Source organism: Odocoileus virginianus, chromosome 15 (genome assembly GCF_023699985.2).
Source record: "Odocoileus virginianus isolate 20LAN1187 ecotype Illinois chromosome 15, Ovbor_1.2, whole genome shotgun sequence".
NCBI lineage: Eukaryota > Metazoa > Chordata > Mammalia > Artiodactyla > Cervidae > Odocoileus > Odocoileus virginianus.
Window position 1 is genome coordinate 58190888 of NC_069688.1, and position 16895 is coordinate 58207782.

At 36.5% G+C, this 16895-nt stretch overlaps 1 protein-coding gene across 2 annotated transcripts; it reads right to left on the bottom strand.

The window, feature by feature from the left end:
* Window positions 1-82: 82 nt before the first annotated feature.
* On the bottom strand, window positions 83-16847 carry OTUD6B (OTU deubiquitinase 6B). Of its 2 annotated transcripts, none has more exons than XM_020870012.2 (7): window positions 16655-16847; window positions 15861-16012; window positions 13575-13655; window positions 7770-8082; window positions 6155-6216; window positions 3393-3499; window positions 83-2688 (listed from the first exon to the last, which is right to left on the bottom strand). In XM_020870012.2, exons 1-7 carry the CDS (start codon window positions 16734-16736, stop codon window positions 2604-2606), a joined length of 882 nt encoding a protein of 293 aa, XP_020725671.2. In that variant the 5' UTR covers window positions 16737-16847; the 3' UTR covers window positions 83-2603. The 2 variants fall into 2 exon arrangements, with proteins under 2 accessions (XP_020725671.2, XP_070333518.1); XM_070477417.1 differs by lacking the exon at window positions 16655-16847 and adding an exon at window positions 16349-16604.
* Between the last annotated feature and the right edge of the window lie 48 nt (window positions 16848-16895).

Consider the following 16895-nt stretch of genomic DNA (forward strand, 5'->3'; position numbering starts at 1 on the left):
ATAAAAACTAAATAAAATTCTAAAAAAGTTTTCTCTAGTTCTATATTCTAAAAGTATTAAAGAATAACAATTTGAACAATGCTGATTTAATTCATCTTTTATTTTTTCTTTTAGCAAACATTAGATAATATGAACAAAACTGTACTGTTCACTATAGTTACACATCCTTATTTGCTTTATATGTTATAAACATACTTAAGTAGATAAAATTCACTGAAGTAAATTAGACATATTCCATAACTCTGACATGTACTTTTCTAAGTCAGGACAAAAGAAAGCTTATCAGATTTCCCTAAGAGATCAGCATCATACAGCAAACTAAACTTGTATATGCTGCTTTTAACTTAACATGTGCCATTTTTCAGACTTTAATTTTAGGTTACAGCTAAAACAATTTTTATCTCAAGTTTTATGAAGGAACAGAAGCTGCAACATACAAATCCTGTCCATAACCACTTAAAAATAAAAATATACCTATAATCAAGAAAATTCTATTTACTCTGCTAGAAAAAAATAGCCAATAAGTTATTTTACAATACTTTAAATATAGTGAGAATTTACAATAACTAGATTTCACTGCATCTTATTTTATTGCTTAATGCTTCTCTTTTAATTTTAAAGTAACAGATTACCCACCACATCCCCCTTGCACAAAAAATCCAGATCCAGCATTACAAAACAAGCGGCCTTCAGAATTGATCAGCAGGCAGAATGGTTCTTAATCTGCAAGTGTTAATGCCTTCATGCACTACTTATCTGCTCAATAGTTCCCCACACTGTCGCCTGCTGAATACATAATACTGATACCCTGTTTTTTATGTTATAAAACCCAGTTGTTACTTAGGTATTCCGTCGAGTCCAACTCTGTGACACCACAGACTATACGGCCCACCAGGCTCCTCTGTCCATGGAATTTTTCAGGCAAGATTACTGGAGTGGGTTGCCATTTCCCATTACAGGGGATCTTCCAACCCAGGGATGAAACACAGGTCTCCATATTTCCTGCATTGCAGGTGGATTCTTTACCACTGAGCCACTGGGGAAGCTCATAAAACCCAGTATTTACTTAGAAAAATCAGTTGCATTTATGGAGAAAAAATTCAAACTTTATATACACTTGATGTAAAATGTTACTAGTTATTTATCTGAGAAAAACAGATCAAACCAAAAAGGTCTCATTATCATAAAATCCCTTACATAACAAATTATTACACACATTTGTACATATGGGTGTACTATCTTCTTAAAATATTTTTATAAATAACCTAAAATCTGATTTGACAAATCATTCAACTGAAAAATACTGTACTGATTTTATTATACAGTCTTGACTCAACAGTGGCTTTCAGCTTTATCCATATATATATATATATATAAAACATAAAAATTCCCAGATATTTGAAACAAATATTTTCAAATATTTGAGGAAAGATGAAATTAATAAGGCTAATAAAATAATAAGTAACAAAGACGTTCCCTGTAATTAGCCGCCAACTAATAAAATAAATGAAAAAAAAAAAGAGGGAAGGAATAAAAAAAAAAAGACTTTCCCTAATCCTAGAGAATGAAGCAAAAAGAGAAACCTTATAAGACAAATTGAAAAAGAAGAAAAATTCGAAGTAAATTTGGCCTTGGACCCTCTTACATTGCTACTCCTTCAATTTGCACAAGTTAAAGAATAACAGAAGCTAATAACTATTTCTCAGCGGAAAAGGGAACAAGGAAAGCAAAGCAGCTGAGTAGTGATAGAGAAATTACAACAAAGAATATAAAAATTTATAGTTAAGATAATCAAGAAATGATGTAACAACCATTCTGAAGTTGAGAAATAACAAGGAATAAGCAATGAATTAGAAAAGCAATAATGTGCTGCATCTTTTAAAGTTATATACAAATAAAAGACTTATTTTGATTTTTATTAAAGCAACCTTCTTAGCTGCACTTTGATGGGGTTACAAAACTGTCACAGCATCAACCTGCAGGGGCGGCTTAGGGAGGGAGGTTCCAGAGGGAAGGGATATATGTATACTCAGGGCTGATTCATGTTGTTATATGGCAGAAACCAACACAACGTTGTAAAGCAATCATCCCCTAATTAAAAATAAATTTTTTAAAAAGTCACAACATTAATCCCATCAACAGCAATGTTACTGCAATCAAATTATTTATAAACATTAATTAAATTTTCTATCACCATCACATTATTGCAATGTCAAAGAGACTGAGCCATTTCACTTCCTCACGAAAAATTACATTGATATGGTTACTGAAAGCTTTCAGTAATGAGAAAAAAAATTTTTTTAACAACTTTAACATAGAATAGAATGTTCAGAATCTTATATTTAATAAAAATATCAACAATCAGGGTACCATCTTGGTCTATAAATGATATTCTCCACAAAGAACTTACAAGTGTTTTTAAAACACCATTAAGGGGACACTGGTTATAGTTTCTCTCAGGCGCATTTTTTTAAAACCTATTAGTAGCTTTGCCATAAAACTGATTTAAGGTAGTTGTGTTTTTTCAGAAACACTGAGAATAATCCAATACTTGGTATTAATTCTCAGATCAGCACACTGACATAACAGCAACATTTTATAGACTAGCTGCAATTTTCAGTAGCTCTGTTCACCAACCGTGTAACAGAATTGTAGTGTTCTCCTAAGCCATATGCATGTCTCATATAACTGAAATGAAAAAAGGAGAAATAAGTAATTTAGACAAAAGTATTTCACTGTATATACATGTTTTTTTTTTTATACATGTTTTATGTATCTAAAACCAAGTACTCTGAATTAATGACTTCACAGGGGTATCATTCAATAGACTTCATTACTTAAAACTTTAACACCATTTAAAAAGCATCACCAGTGAGTAAAACATGGTTCAATAACTCCGCTGAGTTTGTCCGGTAAAACACAATCATTAGAGTGAAAAACAAGACTGAGATGGCAAATTCTTCATGCTGTGTTTCAGAGAACTCTCAATTATGTAAAATACTTTTACAATATAAAGGAAAAAAAAAATCTCTAAAGAATAAACAATAAGGCAGCATGAATGTATTTCAGCTTTTACACTTGCTGAAACTTTTAGCATTATTAATGTCAAACCAGAAAAACATGAAAAATAATCCTAAAATTTTGCAACCTTTAGAAATTACTTTATTCTTAACTCATACATAACAATAAATCACAAAAGGTTTAAACAAGTATCTAAACCATGTATTTTGACAATGCTAATTCTGTAATTGCCTTTAACATGAAATAAGCATAATTAATGTTGCTGAAAATAGACTTGTTTTGATTAATCAACATACATAACTAAAATTTTTCATAATCCCTTTTGTCTTAATTATGAAAAATATTAACAGTAGGGATTTCTAGGTACTTACACAAGTATTAATGGATCTTCTGGATATTCTTCACCAACTACTATAGGAGGAGAATCTGCCTGTATTATCTCTATCGGTGTTCGTAAAATGTGAGACAGGGCTCTTAGCTATAAAAGACAAAATGGAAACTATATATATACATATATATATTTGTAAGAGAAATAGAGGTAAATCTTATTCACATCATAAACTGATGAGCTGATGCATGAACAGGGCAACCAGTCAGAGCAGGGATCTACTTCTATTCCTTAATACACACCAAGAGTTCAGTAAAAGGCATGGAATGGAGGGTACAAAACAAGCTCTGGAAATCTTAGCATCCCATCTAAGTCTTCAGAAAGCATACACAGAATTTCCCTTTAATAATTTAAATTTACTCCATTGTGAAAACAGCAACTCTTATTTCAAATGAATTTAAGAGAAAATGTCCTTCAAAAGATGTTTAAAAGTTTTTCTCAATTTAAAAAGAGTCACTTATGTCCCTAGAACTCACATTGATTTGAGATTCTTATTAAAAGTTCAAGCATCTTTAATTACTCCTAATACTACGCAAAAGCTATCGACCGTGTGGATCACAATAAACTGTGGAAAATTCTGAAAGAGATGGGAATACCAGACCACCTGACCTGCCTCTTGAGAAACCTGTATACAGGTCAGGAAGCAACAGTTAGAACTGGACATGGAACAACAGACTGGTTCCAAACAGGAAAAGGAGTACGTCAGGGCTGTGTCACCCTGCTTATTTAACTTATATGCAGAGTACACCATGAGAAACGCTGGGCTGGAGGAAGCACAAGCTGGAATCAAGATTGCCAGGAGAAATATCAATAAACTCAGATTTGCAGATGACACCACCCTTACGGCAAAAAGTGAAGAGGAACTAGAAAGCCTCTTGATGAAAGTGAAAGAGGAGAGTGAAAAAGTTGGCTTGAAGCTCAACATTCAGAAAACTAAGATCATGGCATCTGGTCCCATCACTTCATGGGAAACAGATGGGGAAACAGTGGAAACAGTGTCAAACTTTATTTTTTGGGCTCCAAAATCACTGCAGATGGTGACTGCAGCCATGAAATTAAAAGACGCTTACTCCTTGGAAGGAAAGTTATGACCAACCTAGACAGCGTTATTAAAAAGCAGAGACATCAGTTTGCCAACAAACGTCCGTCTAGTCAAGGCTATGGTTTATCCAGTGGTCAGGTATGGATGTGAGAGTTGGACTGTGAAGAAAGCTGAGTGCCAAAGAATTGATGCTTTTGAACTGTGGTGTTGGAGAAGACTCTTGAGTGTCCCTTGGACTGCAAGGAGATCCAACCAGTCCATCCTAAAGGAGATCAGTCCTGGGTGCTCATTGGAAGGACTGATGCTGAAGCTGAAACTCCAGTACTTTGGCCACCTCATTGCAAGAGTTGACTCACTGGAAAAGACCCTGGTGCTGGGAGGGGTTGGGGGCAGGAGGAGAAGGGGACGACAGAGGATGAGATGGTTGGATGGCATCACCGACCTGATGGACATGGGTTTGAGTAAACTCCGGGAGTTGGTGATGGACAGGGAGGCCTGGCATGCTGCGATTCATGGGGTCGCAAAGAGTCGGACACGACTGAGCGACTGAACTGAACTGAATGTAGTCACAAAGCTAATCTTCCCAAGTTTCAAAGACCCAGGAGAGGCATGTAAATCATTAAGGCATATAAAACAAGTTCCCCCTGGTGGCTAAGAGGTACAAATATAGCACTGCTAATAAAAACACTTTGATGAAGCAATCATGTCATATCTTCAAACTTAATTCTTGAAGTGAAATACGCAGAGCCACAGACTATTTGAGATGGCCAATCATCATTACGCAGTAATATTAATAACACTGCTAGATTCACCCATGTAGCACCTCAGCTTCAAACTTCAATGCATATAGCCTTTGTCTTATTTAATATATACAAGTGGACTAACACGTGCACATGGGGCTTTATTATCCTCATTCAATAATCAGGAAATGAGCTCAGGAGGTTGGCTGACTTCCCCAAAGTCAGAAAACCGAGAAGCAGGAGGCACCAGCCCCCAGACTCCCCTGTTACTCCCTGACTCCTAACACTCCAGGCTACCGCATCACCACCCGGACACTCAACGTGTTTTATCTTCCTTTAATGAAACAAGATAACAGTAAGATACATAATTAGAGCTTTAAAAAAAATCATGATTAACTTCCTAAAAAAGACTAAACATATTTTCTTGCAAGTAAGTTTTAATGCATTAAATACTGCTTTCAAATCAGCCAGTATCAACTAGGAACTCAAGACACAATTGTAATAGATGTGTTATGGTAGGATTTGACCTGTAATCTCACATTAAAATATTGTTTTCTATTTCTGACATTTTCCAATGTGATTTTCATCAGTTGAGCCACTTGGGTAATATTTTACTGTATTTGAGAAAATCTTCACTTTCATAAGTCCATAAACTCAAATATGTTGCCTGTAGCAAGATCACAAATGTAAATATGCAGACACAACACTACCTTCACCAACTCACAAATCAAACACTGGGCTATTTAAAATTACATAGTGCTTCAGCTCCCAAAGGCACATAATTAAATTAAAGGCCTAAGAATATTAACTCCCTACATCAATGTTTTTTCAGTAGAGAAATAGCAAATATATAAAGAAAAGGAACTGTCAAAGAAAAATTTGGATCATCTGAAAAATATGTCTGAAAACTACAGAAGGGATTTAAAAATAATTTAACAATTTCATGATGAATAACAAACTTACCTCAAGTTGACCCCCCCATGCAGCTGTGTTTACAATATCATCACAGTACTTTCCAAACTCTTCTGTAGGAAACAGATCAGAATACAGCACTTTTTAGAACTCATATTAGATACCTTTTATAACTCCCACAATGCCTGATGAAAATGCCCAAGTTATGAACTTCCTCCTTCTCCAGCTATATCCTCCAGAATTTAATCCATTTCCCAAATCCAAACTTAACTCACTCCAACTTTCCATCCAAGAGCAAAGCAATTCATCTCTGCTTCTCTCCCTCAACCTGAGGTCTAGCAATCTCAACTAAATTATAAGCCTACCTCTCTTGATCCAAGCACTGACCCCAAAACTTCCACCACATTCACACTGTAAAATCCAAATCTGCATCTGAAAGAATATGCTAAAAGGTTAAAAGATGCATCCTCTGTAAAACGGGCTTCACTATAAAACCCTGTAAGAAATGTGAGAAGAGACTAAAGTACAAATGAGTTGAAACTCCTTTCCCAGTGACTCAAATAGTGCCTACATATTTTGGAAATGTTTATTTGTGTCAGTTCTAGCCAAAGAAAGGTCTTCCTGTATTAGTCTTGAGAGGAGATAAAAGACCTAACGGCAGAGTTTATAGTGGCTTATCCTGAGCACACCCACTGATGTTACACAGAAAGTTAAAGTCAGATAAAACACTAACACCCTTCCTGTTTAGAGGAAGAGGAAAAAAATTACGGGCATCTAGGAGAAAATACGTCCTGTATGCCTCTCTTATTCACTGTCTCATAGCCCCAGTGATGAGAACAGTACATCAGCACACTGCAGCCTTCAATAAACATTTGACTAAAGGACGTGATAATTACATCTTTAGTCTTTTTCTCTGATTCACCAAACTGAGGATATCACCTCCTCTCCCCTGCCCAACAACTAGCACAGCTGGGGACTTCATCAAACAAAAGTCAACCCTAACCTTCCCCTCTTCAATCCACCCTGACCATATGTGCATACTGCCACATCTGCCATCTTATCTCAAGAACTAACTTTCTCCCTTACTCCCCTTTTGCTTTCAGAAACTTTTTCAGATTTTTACTTGTTTCCTCCTTTACTTACAAGTTGTGCATTTTTTTTTTACCTTCCCAACTATCAAAGTTATTATACAGAATAATAAGGCAGGTTTTGCAAAGTCAAATTCTGCCTGAATATTATGCCTTATTGAGAATAAAATTAAATCTTCCAAAATACAGGATAAAAAGAGGAATTAGTTTCCCTAACCATTCTCTACTGATCGTCTTCAGGCCCGATATTTGCAGAGACTAGGCAAAGTTTAACTTTGTGAAATATGAACTTATTAACACACTTTTTAGACTAGTAATGTGAACCCTATTCCTATTTTTATCTTAAGATTAATATTTTTGGCTACAAAGTAGTTAAGTGCTTAGAAGATCTTGATAAACCAAAATGTGCTATCATCTACTAAAGTCATAGAAAATAATCTTGCCTAAATGTTGAGATTTTTTCCCCCATAGGACTATTCAGGCTTTCCTTTTTTTCATTCTCAGTTCCAGAAATCACTTTACTTAATAACCATCACAGCTACAACAGCAACAAGACATAACAGAAAAAAATAAATTACCTGGAGTATACATTTCTCCGGTATTAGGATTTGTTAAGAATGGCAGAAAGTCCTCCACATGACTCTGCATATAGCTAGCAGTCTGACACCTTAAGGCAGCCACAGTCAGAACGCCGTTCTGCTCCTTCAGCTGATCTTCAATGGCTCTATACATACAGTGGCCATCAGATGGAATCTGTTTAATTTCCAACTGTCTGGCTGCCAATATTTGAGCAAGTTTTTCACTTTCTACATGTCTAGCTCCAGTTAAGTTTTCAATTTCAGCTTCGGCTATCCTTTCTTCCCGCTCCTTTTCCAACGCAGCCTTTTTGTCCTATGCAGAGGGTAAAATGTAGGAAAGTTAATTCCTAATAATTAGGACTCGTTTACATTTATCATGGGGACAAAAACATAAGATTCTCAAAAACATTTTTCTCCCTTCTCCCACAAGCACTATCAGATAGATGATCTCATCACCTGAAGAATTTTCTATACTGTGAACTCTTCTAAAGACAACCAATATTTCTCATCTGTGTGTACCCAGCACCAAGCTCTGTCTTGGAACAAAACAAGGCTCTCAAATTTTTCTGTGAGGTGTGTTTGAAAACAACATGCCAAGTTTCTAAAAACTTGACTTACTGATTTCAAAGTGCTATGTTAGATTGAGTTGTCCTAGGCCTTAAAGTAACATCATTATCATACTTAAGTCCAAGCTTTATAACTTATCACCCCACCAGTGAGGTCTTAATGTGCTAAATGACCAATTCATGAGCAAGGCATTAATTTGCTTAGGTCTTTAGAAGGGTAAAGGAGCTCTATTTATCCAGTACTTAAAAAAAAAAAAAAAATGTGCACAAACAAACACACATACACATTTAGCTTAAGTAACAGATAAAAACATTCTTCTTTATTAAAAAGCTATTACAGATAACGCAAAGTCCCCTTTAAGGACCACTGCCAATCTCTCAGTGCCTGCTCAAGAGATCTGATATGTATCCTTCCAGATTTTTTCCTATGCATTTTAATAAATACAGATGTACTCATAGAAAATCTATAGAAAACAGTATTTTAACAAAAGTGCTATCATACATTACATTCTTCAACTTGCTTTCCTTCTATTCAAATTTTCTAAGAAATCTTCCCATGCCAACATATGCAAAGATGGGATGGGGAGAAGGTAATGAGAGATTTATGATATGAAGGATGGATAGGAAGTAGACTGGGAAGGCTAGGGAAAAGAGAGAAAATCCCTGACACTTGGAATAACAAGGATGAAAGGACAGAAAGCACTGTATGTCTCATTCGTGGCTGAACACAGTTCATAGAGCTAGAACACCAGAGAAAAGGATCAAGAGATGAGTGGGAGGCAAAAAAGATGGTACATAGTTCTTAATATGAAAGTCTATGCATACATAGTTCAAAAAGCACTAGAAGGATATACATAAAATTGGGCTTTTCTCTGGATGGGAGGATTACAAAATAAGTTTTGTTTTGTGTGTGAGCCTGCATGTGTGTGTGTGTGAACATGTTTCTGAATCTCCATGGTATCTTTTAGGTACCACAGTATCCCCCCAAGTGGCTCAACGGTAAAATGTCAATGCAGGAGACGGGGTTCGATCCCTGGGTCAGGAAGATCCTCTGGAAGAGGAAATGGCAACCAATTCCAGTATCCTTGCCTGGAAAATTTCACAGAGGAGCCTGGCAGGCTACAGTCCATGGGGTCACAAAGCCTCAGACACGACTGAGCACGCAGCACATGTGCCTGCCTGTCTGTGCAAACGTCTCTCTAGTTGTCCATGGTATGTTTTATTCGTATGCTGAGAGCAAGTATTTTTAATTTAAGAGAATAAAAAGTTAAACTACATTCTATAAATCTTGATGTACTGGTAACAAGCTACAGTGAAGGATTTGGATAAACCTAGAAAAAGAAGATACAGGTAAAAATTTTTATATCCCCAGCTCTAACCTTTCCTTAAGAGCAGAAAATATGAATGGAAAGGCAAATTTCAATTTCACTTAATGCCACCTGCTTCTACTATGTTCTTGTTATGTGCCATGCCAGATAAAGCTAGTGCTTTCTAAGTCACCTGAATCAAAAGCAGTATTATCTTAATAAACATAAACCAATTTAAGTTTTTTCTTTCCAACTCAAACCATGCCAAAAGTAACATGATACAATTTATTTCACTGCTTATCTACAACTCTGGATCACAGTGGCATAAAACCTTAAAACACAAGATGGCACTATTACTTTTTAAAAGACTACAGAAAACATTTTTCAGAGGGGGGAAGAATAAGCACCTTGAATATCATCTAATCCAAAACCCCTCATTTTCCTCTTCTGAGGAAACAGCACGAAGAAAGATTTCCAAAGGCCATACAGTTGGTTAGAAGCAGAGCAGGGACCAAGGACAGAGAGCTCCTTCTATCCAGGCACCTGAATCAGAATAAAAGTTGGAGCAGATGGGAGCTGAAGTTAATGATGTCAAGAACTACTGGAAAACTGGGACTTTACACTATCTGTAAAACCTTAATTTAAAACCTCTAAAATACTCATCCAAGAATTTCATTTTTTTCCCCCTCATGCTCTGCTTCAATATTACAAAGCAATTGTATTTCCTTTCCAGGACACTAGGTAGAAAACACATCGGATTGTTTTCCCAACCAGTTTTCCAATGGCATGAGCAATTTCCATTTTACCACCCTAGTCCTGGAGATAGAAATGGCATCAATAAACTCTAATGAAAACGTACATAAGGTGAAAATAGCACAATAGCACAACAACTCAAAAATACACTGCCAGTAAAACTAGAGTCATTTTGGTATAGCAACAGCAAAAACAAGTCTGAAGATAAATCTTAAGAGCTGGGAACTGGTGCAGGAGTTGTAAACTTTTACCATGCCATTGAGACAACGTGAGCCTCAGCTTTCTCATTTATAATATAAAGAAACTGAAGGAGATCCCATTCCAGGTCTCAAATTTCACATTTTTGGAACCCAGTTCTTCTAAGTTCTACTTCAGGCTGTTTCTACCATACCAGTGAGTTTTCCCTGAAGCTCTCTGAAATAAAAAAAATACTTCCTATGCTTTTCTAGATTAAAAATATGGGATCTGCTCTAAAATATTCCAGTAATGAAACTTCATCAAGTTTTGTCATGTTTTTCTACTAGAGAGCTGTATCTCTCCCAAAGACAAACATCATTAGTTAACTGACTTTTCATTCCTTGGTGCCTCTGGGCCAGCAGGGGTGGGAGGCGGGGTGGGAAATGGTTCAAGATAAGTCTTAGACCCAATTATCTACCCTTGTGTTTAGGTCCCATTTTCTTAAAATACTATAAACTCACAGTGTTTTCTGTTCCAAAATCCTGTTAACATAACAAAGCAATAAGAAACTTTGGGCATTACTTACAAGGGTGTTTTCTCTGCCAAGTACTGACTTGGCAGAGAAGTGCAGCCAATCTACTGACTATAAAAATATACATTTTTTGACAGTATAGCTGGAAAACAGTATGATTTCAGCTATGGAATATTTTAGGAGAAAAGTAACAAAATGTTTAAGAAAGGTTAAGTTTGTTCTGTTGCCTAAGGGACAAGGTAGACTGAACAAGTTTTGACAGACATAGAGGAGTTGTGTCCTTTTCTAGAATTAAATAGTTGCAGGATTAAAGAGTTGCTACTCTAAGATACAGGGGCTTCCCTGGTGGCTCAGATGGTAAAGCATCTGTCTGCAATGCAGGAGACCCGGGTTCGATCCCTGGAAGGGGAAAATTCCCTGGAGAAGGAAATGGCAACCCACTCCAGTGTTTTTGCCTGGAAAAGCCCATGGACAGAGGAGCCTTACAGGCTACAGTCCATGGGACTGCAAAGAGTCGGACATGACTGAGCAACTTCACTCTAAAATACATGGGCTTCCCAGGTGACACTAGTGGTAAAGAATCTATTGCCAGTGCAGCAGACTCAAGAAACCCCGGTTCAATACCTGGATCAGGTATATCCCCTGGAGAAGGAAATGACAACCCATTCCAGTATTCTTGCCTGGGAAATCCCAGAGGAGCCTGGCAGACTACAGCCCATGGTGTTGCAAACAGCTGGACACAACAATGAGCACACACACTCTAAGGTAACACTATATAGTACTATACACTAAGCAGAGTCAATTCCAACAAATATTTTGTTATGCAAAATTTCTGCCCTTCACTTCTGACCTATAGAAAATAGATGACAATTATAAGACTATAACAGAAAGAACACATATCGTGAGTAGAGAGCTGGTGAACTAGATAACCTCTAAGATACCATAAAACCTAAATTTCATGAGTCTATGAAGTTCACAATTATAATAATTACTCAAGAATAAAATTTTACATTAGTATAAGAAATGCTTGACAATTTGCAACTTAAGCAACTTTCAAACAAATTGTCTTAGGTTGAATTTCTTAAGCGGTGTACTATGCAGTACTTAAACACAGTGAACAATAGTATCATTTGTTGACCTAGCAGTTCTTTAGGCCTTGTATTAGGGGTTTGGAAACAGTAAATTATTTAACATTCACAATAACTCTATGAAGTATTATTTTCCCCTGTTCTATACATAAGCTTCCTTGGTGGCTCAGATGGTAAAGAATCTGCCTGCAATGCTGGAGACCCGGGTTCAATTCTTGGGTCAGGAAGATCCCCTAGAGAAAGGAATGTCAACCCACTCTGGAATTCTTGCCTTTAGAATTCCATGGACAGAGAAGTCTGGCGGGCTACAGGCCAAGGGGTCTCAAAGAGTCCAAGGGGTCAGACACGGCTGAGCAACTAACACTTCCACTGTCATTTCATACATGTGAAACTAAGATTTAAAAAGGTTGAGAATCTTATCCAAAGCCACCACAGTGGGATTAAAATCTCCACCTGACTGACACCAATTCCATGCTTTATTAAATGTACATACTAAATTATATTTACTAAAAAAATATATAAAAATAAAAAAATACAAAAAAATTATATGTACTACTAAATCATAAGATACAAGCTAGTTTAAAAATAAACATTTAAATCATAGAAAACATTGTGTTAATAAAACAATATTTGAGCATAAAAAGACTGGATTTAAACTTCTTGTTCTTTTTCAAAGTGAAAAGCCCTTTCCTATCTAATCACATTCCCATAATTTTGATGTCATAAACTTATTACATCCAATAAATCAGTTTCCTTATAGCTCTTTGATGCAAAATTTCATTCTCACATTTGTTTTTGTGCAAGCTGTCTTACTTACTCCACATAGCCTAACTAAATAACTATATTTTCTTAAAATACCAACTATTTACCACTTAGCACAGTGAATTTTTCCTTCTCTAAATTTTCATCACTACTAACCAATACATATATAACTACATAATCCTGTTAATTTTGTGTGCCTATATATCTTAACTTCTAGGTTCAAATTCCTCTTTTACCACTTAATACCATAGTTTTTAACCAAAGCTGTACATCAGAATCACCTGGGCTCACACTCTTCAGATTCTAAATCAAGTCTGGAATAATATATTTGTAAAAAATATCCTTTGCACACCCCCTTTCCTAGATCCACCTTCCTATGAGAACTGCAGACTAGACATAGGCCTGTTTTCTTATCTATAAAATAAGGACAAGAAATCCTACTTGACAGGATTACTGTCAAGACTAAATGAGATTTCATATAATCTAAAGCCTAATAAATGTTAGTTTAGGTCCTTTGACAAGGGAACTCCCATTTTTTTTTTTTTTTTATTCCCTTCCAATACAACACCTAAGACAGAATTACGCACATAGCACTAACAAATACTAGGCGACTTTCATACCCGTCTCTTTTGTGCTTTTGATATCCGAAGTGGCTGATTCTCAAGAACCAAGTTTGAAATATTAACAGCAACAGAATCTATCTAAAGGAAACAAAAAACATTACCAAGTTAAGGAAAAATACCTTTAAGTTATTATTCAAAGTATAAGATTATTAAATTACTATTGCAAGTCACATATTACTTGTCATTCCACAATTCAAATCTGAATAACAGCACTAGATACAATACTAAATGACATGGTTGTATCTACTTTATATTTTAGGGAGAATCTGTCAGGTTCCCAAGAACTTTCCTTACAGCTCTACAAAGACAAAGCTCATGTCTGTATGGTTTCCTTCCTTTTCAGAATGCCTACTCCATTCCTCTAAACACTTCCTACAAGTGCCAATTCATTCAGCACGCCACCCTTCCCGTCTCTAAATGTTTTACTTTATAGAATACATAAGATCCTGTGTTGGCTCAGTTTATATTACTTTCATAACCTCAAAAGTGGGGGCAAAGGCCTTCCTCCATCATAATTAGCCAGAACCTGATGAGCACTGTTTCTTGACCTTAGCAGAAATTTGCTAATTTATAGTTATCATAAAGACATTACAACTAGTCTTAATCATCAAATGACTGTTACGTGTTTGCTGAAGAAAAAAGATGTTAGACTTATTTACTATCAGGATTAACAGCTAGTATTCTATTACCACAACTATATATTAAGCTAGTTTTTAGGTGACACATACATGAAACATATCAAAGCCTCTGATAACAAGAGTCAGCAGTCTCTAAGGCTTTGGCCCAAATAATCAAAATGTCAAAATAAGATTAAGACTTCAAAGAGTGGTTATCAACTTTAGTGAAATAGGATTCTTATATTTTTTCAGAGGAATGTGCTAAAATTTACAAACTGCCATACTGACAACAGGCAAGATACAAAGCAACAACTAGGGGAAAAAAGAGAAAGAAATGACAAAAGAATTCAGGTGACATTCTGGAAGAAAACAAGTTTCAGTTAAAATTTAAAAAGATAATAGTTCAAAGTATGAGAAGAGTTTGTATTTTAACAGTTGGACAATATGTAGAAACAACTTTGACCTTGAAAACCTAGAAAAGAAATCTCACAACTGAAGGGCCTGAGAGACTAAACTATCTCACTAACAGAAAAGATAGGGAGATAATTAGGAATGCCATGACTCTAACAATACAAACACCTGGAAGCATGCCTTCTTACTTGGATTTCAATAAATATGTTAAAGGCAAGGAAGGCCAGGATCTTGAAGAATGGCAAAAGAACTTCAAGAAAATAAACATACTTATAAATTAGTATAAACAAGCTATTTTCTCTGTCAACAGCAGACCAAAAATAAACCAAGTAAAATAAAATTTATTTATGGTAGATAAAATCTTGCACAGACATAAGAACTTTCCAACTATCAAAAATGAGAGTGAGGTTAGGGAGTCTATGGTCTTTGACATCTAAAATCCATAAGCTATCACTCTAGATAAAAATTATAACAATTCAGCATTCACCTTTTGGAGTAAGACAGCTCTAATTTTGAATTCAGGCTTTGGTACTCAATGGTTGTTATAAATTTAGAATGAAGTTTTTAATCTCTCTGAGTCTGTTTCCCATTTTAAAAATGGGATTATCGACACTTCAGAGGTAACACTGACTAGTTATTGTGAGAATTACTTGAGAAAATGAATAATATGTTAAACAAAGTATGTGGCATACAATACATCGTGTGCAACTACAATGATCAAATAAATATTAGCTAAACTGATGACAGTTAACATGCTCCAATTTACCCAAGAAACATCAGTAAATTTCTATTTAATACAACTTGCTCATAAAGCATTTTCATAACTTAAAAAATGTTTTCACATTTATTCTATTTCTTAGAAAAATCTTGTGCTTAAACAGTAGTATTTGTATCATATATGTGAAGAAATTGATGCTCGAGAAGATCAAGTAAATGTGCCCAGGTTCAAATCCTATTTAATAGCAATTCTGACACTAAGAAACTGGTCTTCCACTTTCTTTTGGTAAAGCTTCCTCTAGCCCATTTTATCAATCTGTTCATCTCTGGGGCATTAAGACTTTCTTTGCTGACCTTCCTTAAAAAACACACTACCATGTAAATCTGATCAGAAAAGTAACAATGAAAAGTGACACCTGAGCATGACTAAGTTCCCTCTTTCCCTCCAGTTTTACGATTTTATATAGTTCACTGTGTTACAGAAGTGGTCAACTGCTTTCCGATGTTGTAGACAAGGAGAAACATTACTTTCACATACTTTACTCTCTTTGGAAGTCAGCTTCAACTGATCCAGCTCCTCTCTATGTTTCTGTTCCATTTCTGCTTCTAACTTAGCAACATCTTCTGTAAGTTGCTTCCTCCTCTTTTTGTCATTCCTGGGAACAGCATTCTTCATACTCTGTATTTTGGCTGAAAAGCCACCAAAATCATTACGTCAAAAACCCAGGGAATAAGAGGAAGTAAGAAATAATAGCAATAAGAAGATGGTAAGAAGAAAAGAGTATAGGAAGAAAGTAATTATGAAAGCAAAAAGAGAAATTACAAAACAGACAGTTACAGAGAAGAGTCCAGATGAAGCTAAGACCCTCTCTCAAAAAAATAATAATAATAACATAACCGTGAGTTTGGTGTGGGATGAGGAAAAGGGCGGGGGGTGGGGGGGGCGGGGAAGAGACTTAAATGTTTAAACCTTTCAACTATCCTTTCCGAGTCCTTAAAACTGAGGTGAGATATTTCAAAACGCACCCATTAGGGCCAAGTGTCGGTCAACTAGGGCAGGAACAGCAAAGGGGGGCCTGGGTCCAAGACGGCGGCTTCCAAGGGTTTTCAGAAATCCGCACCCCGGGGTCCTCGCAGGAAGGGGGTTACGCGGCGCATCCGAAAAGAGGAAGCTTTTGAAGGTCGAGGGGGTTTAGGGGGCTTGGAGATGCAGGTCACTGGCAACCCTGAAGAAGCCTAGGATTCAGAAGTCCCTCAACGTTCCCCAGAACCGACCCGCCACGCTCCCTTCCCTGGATCCTGGCGACTCCTGGGTTCCCACTCCCCCGTCACCTTGCAGCTCCTTTTTCTCTTTGCGATGCCGTCTCACCAGCTGTTCCTCTTCATCAAGCTCCTCAGTCAAGACTGCCTCCATGACAGGTAGGGAACCCAGCACACGCGCTGGGGAAAATCAGCGCCACGGCCTAGCGCCACCTTCCACCTTTCAACCTTCACCCCGCGCGCCATTGGCCGCGACTGGCATCCAGCCCCGCCTTAAGGCGGTACCGGATCGGAAGTCAAAGAGCTGCGCGTG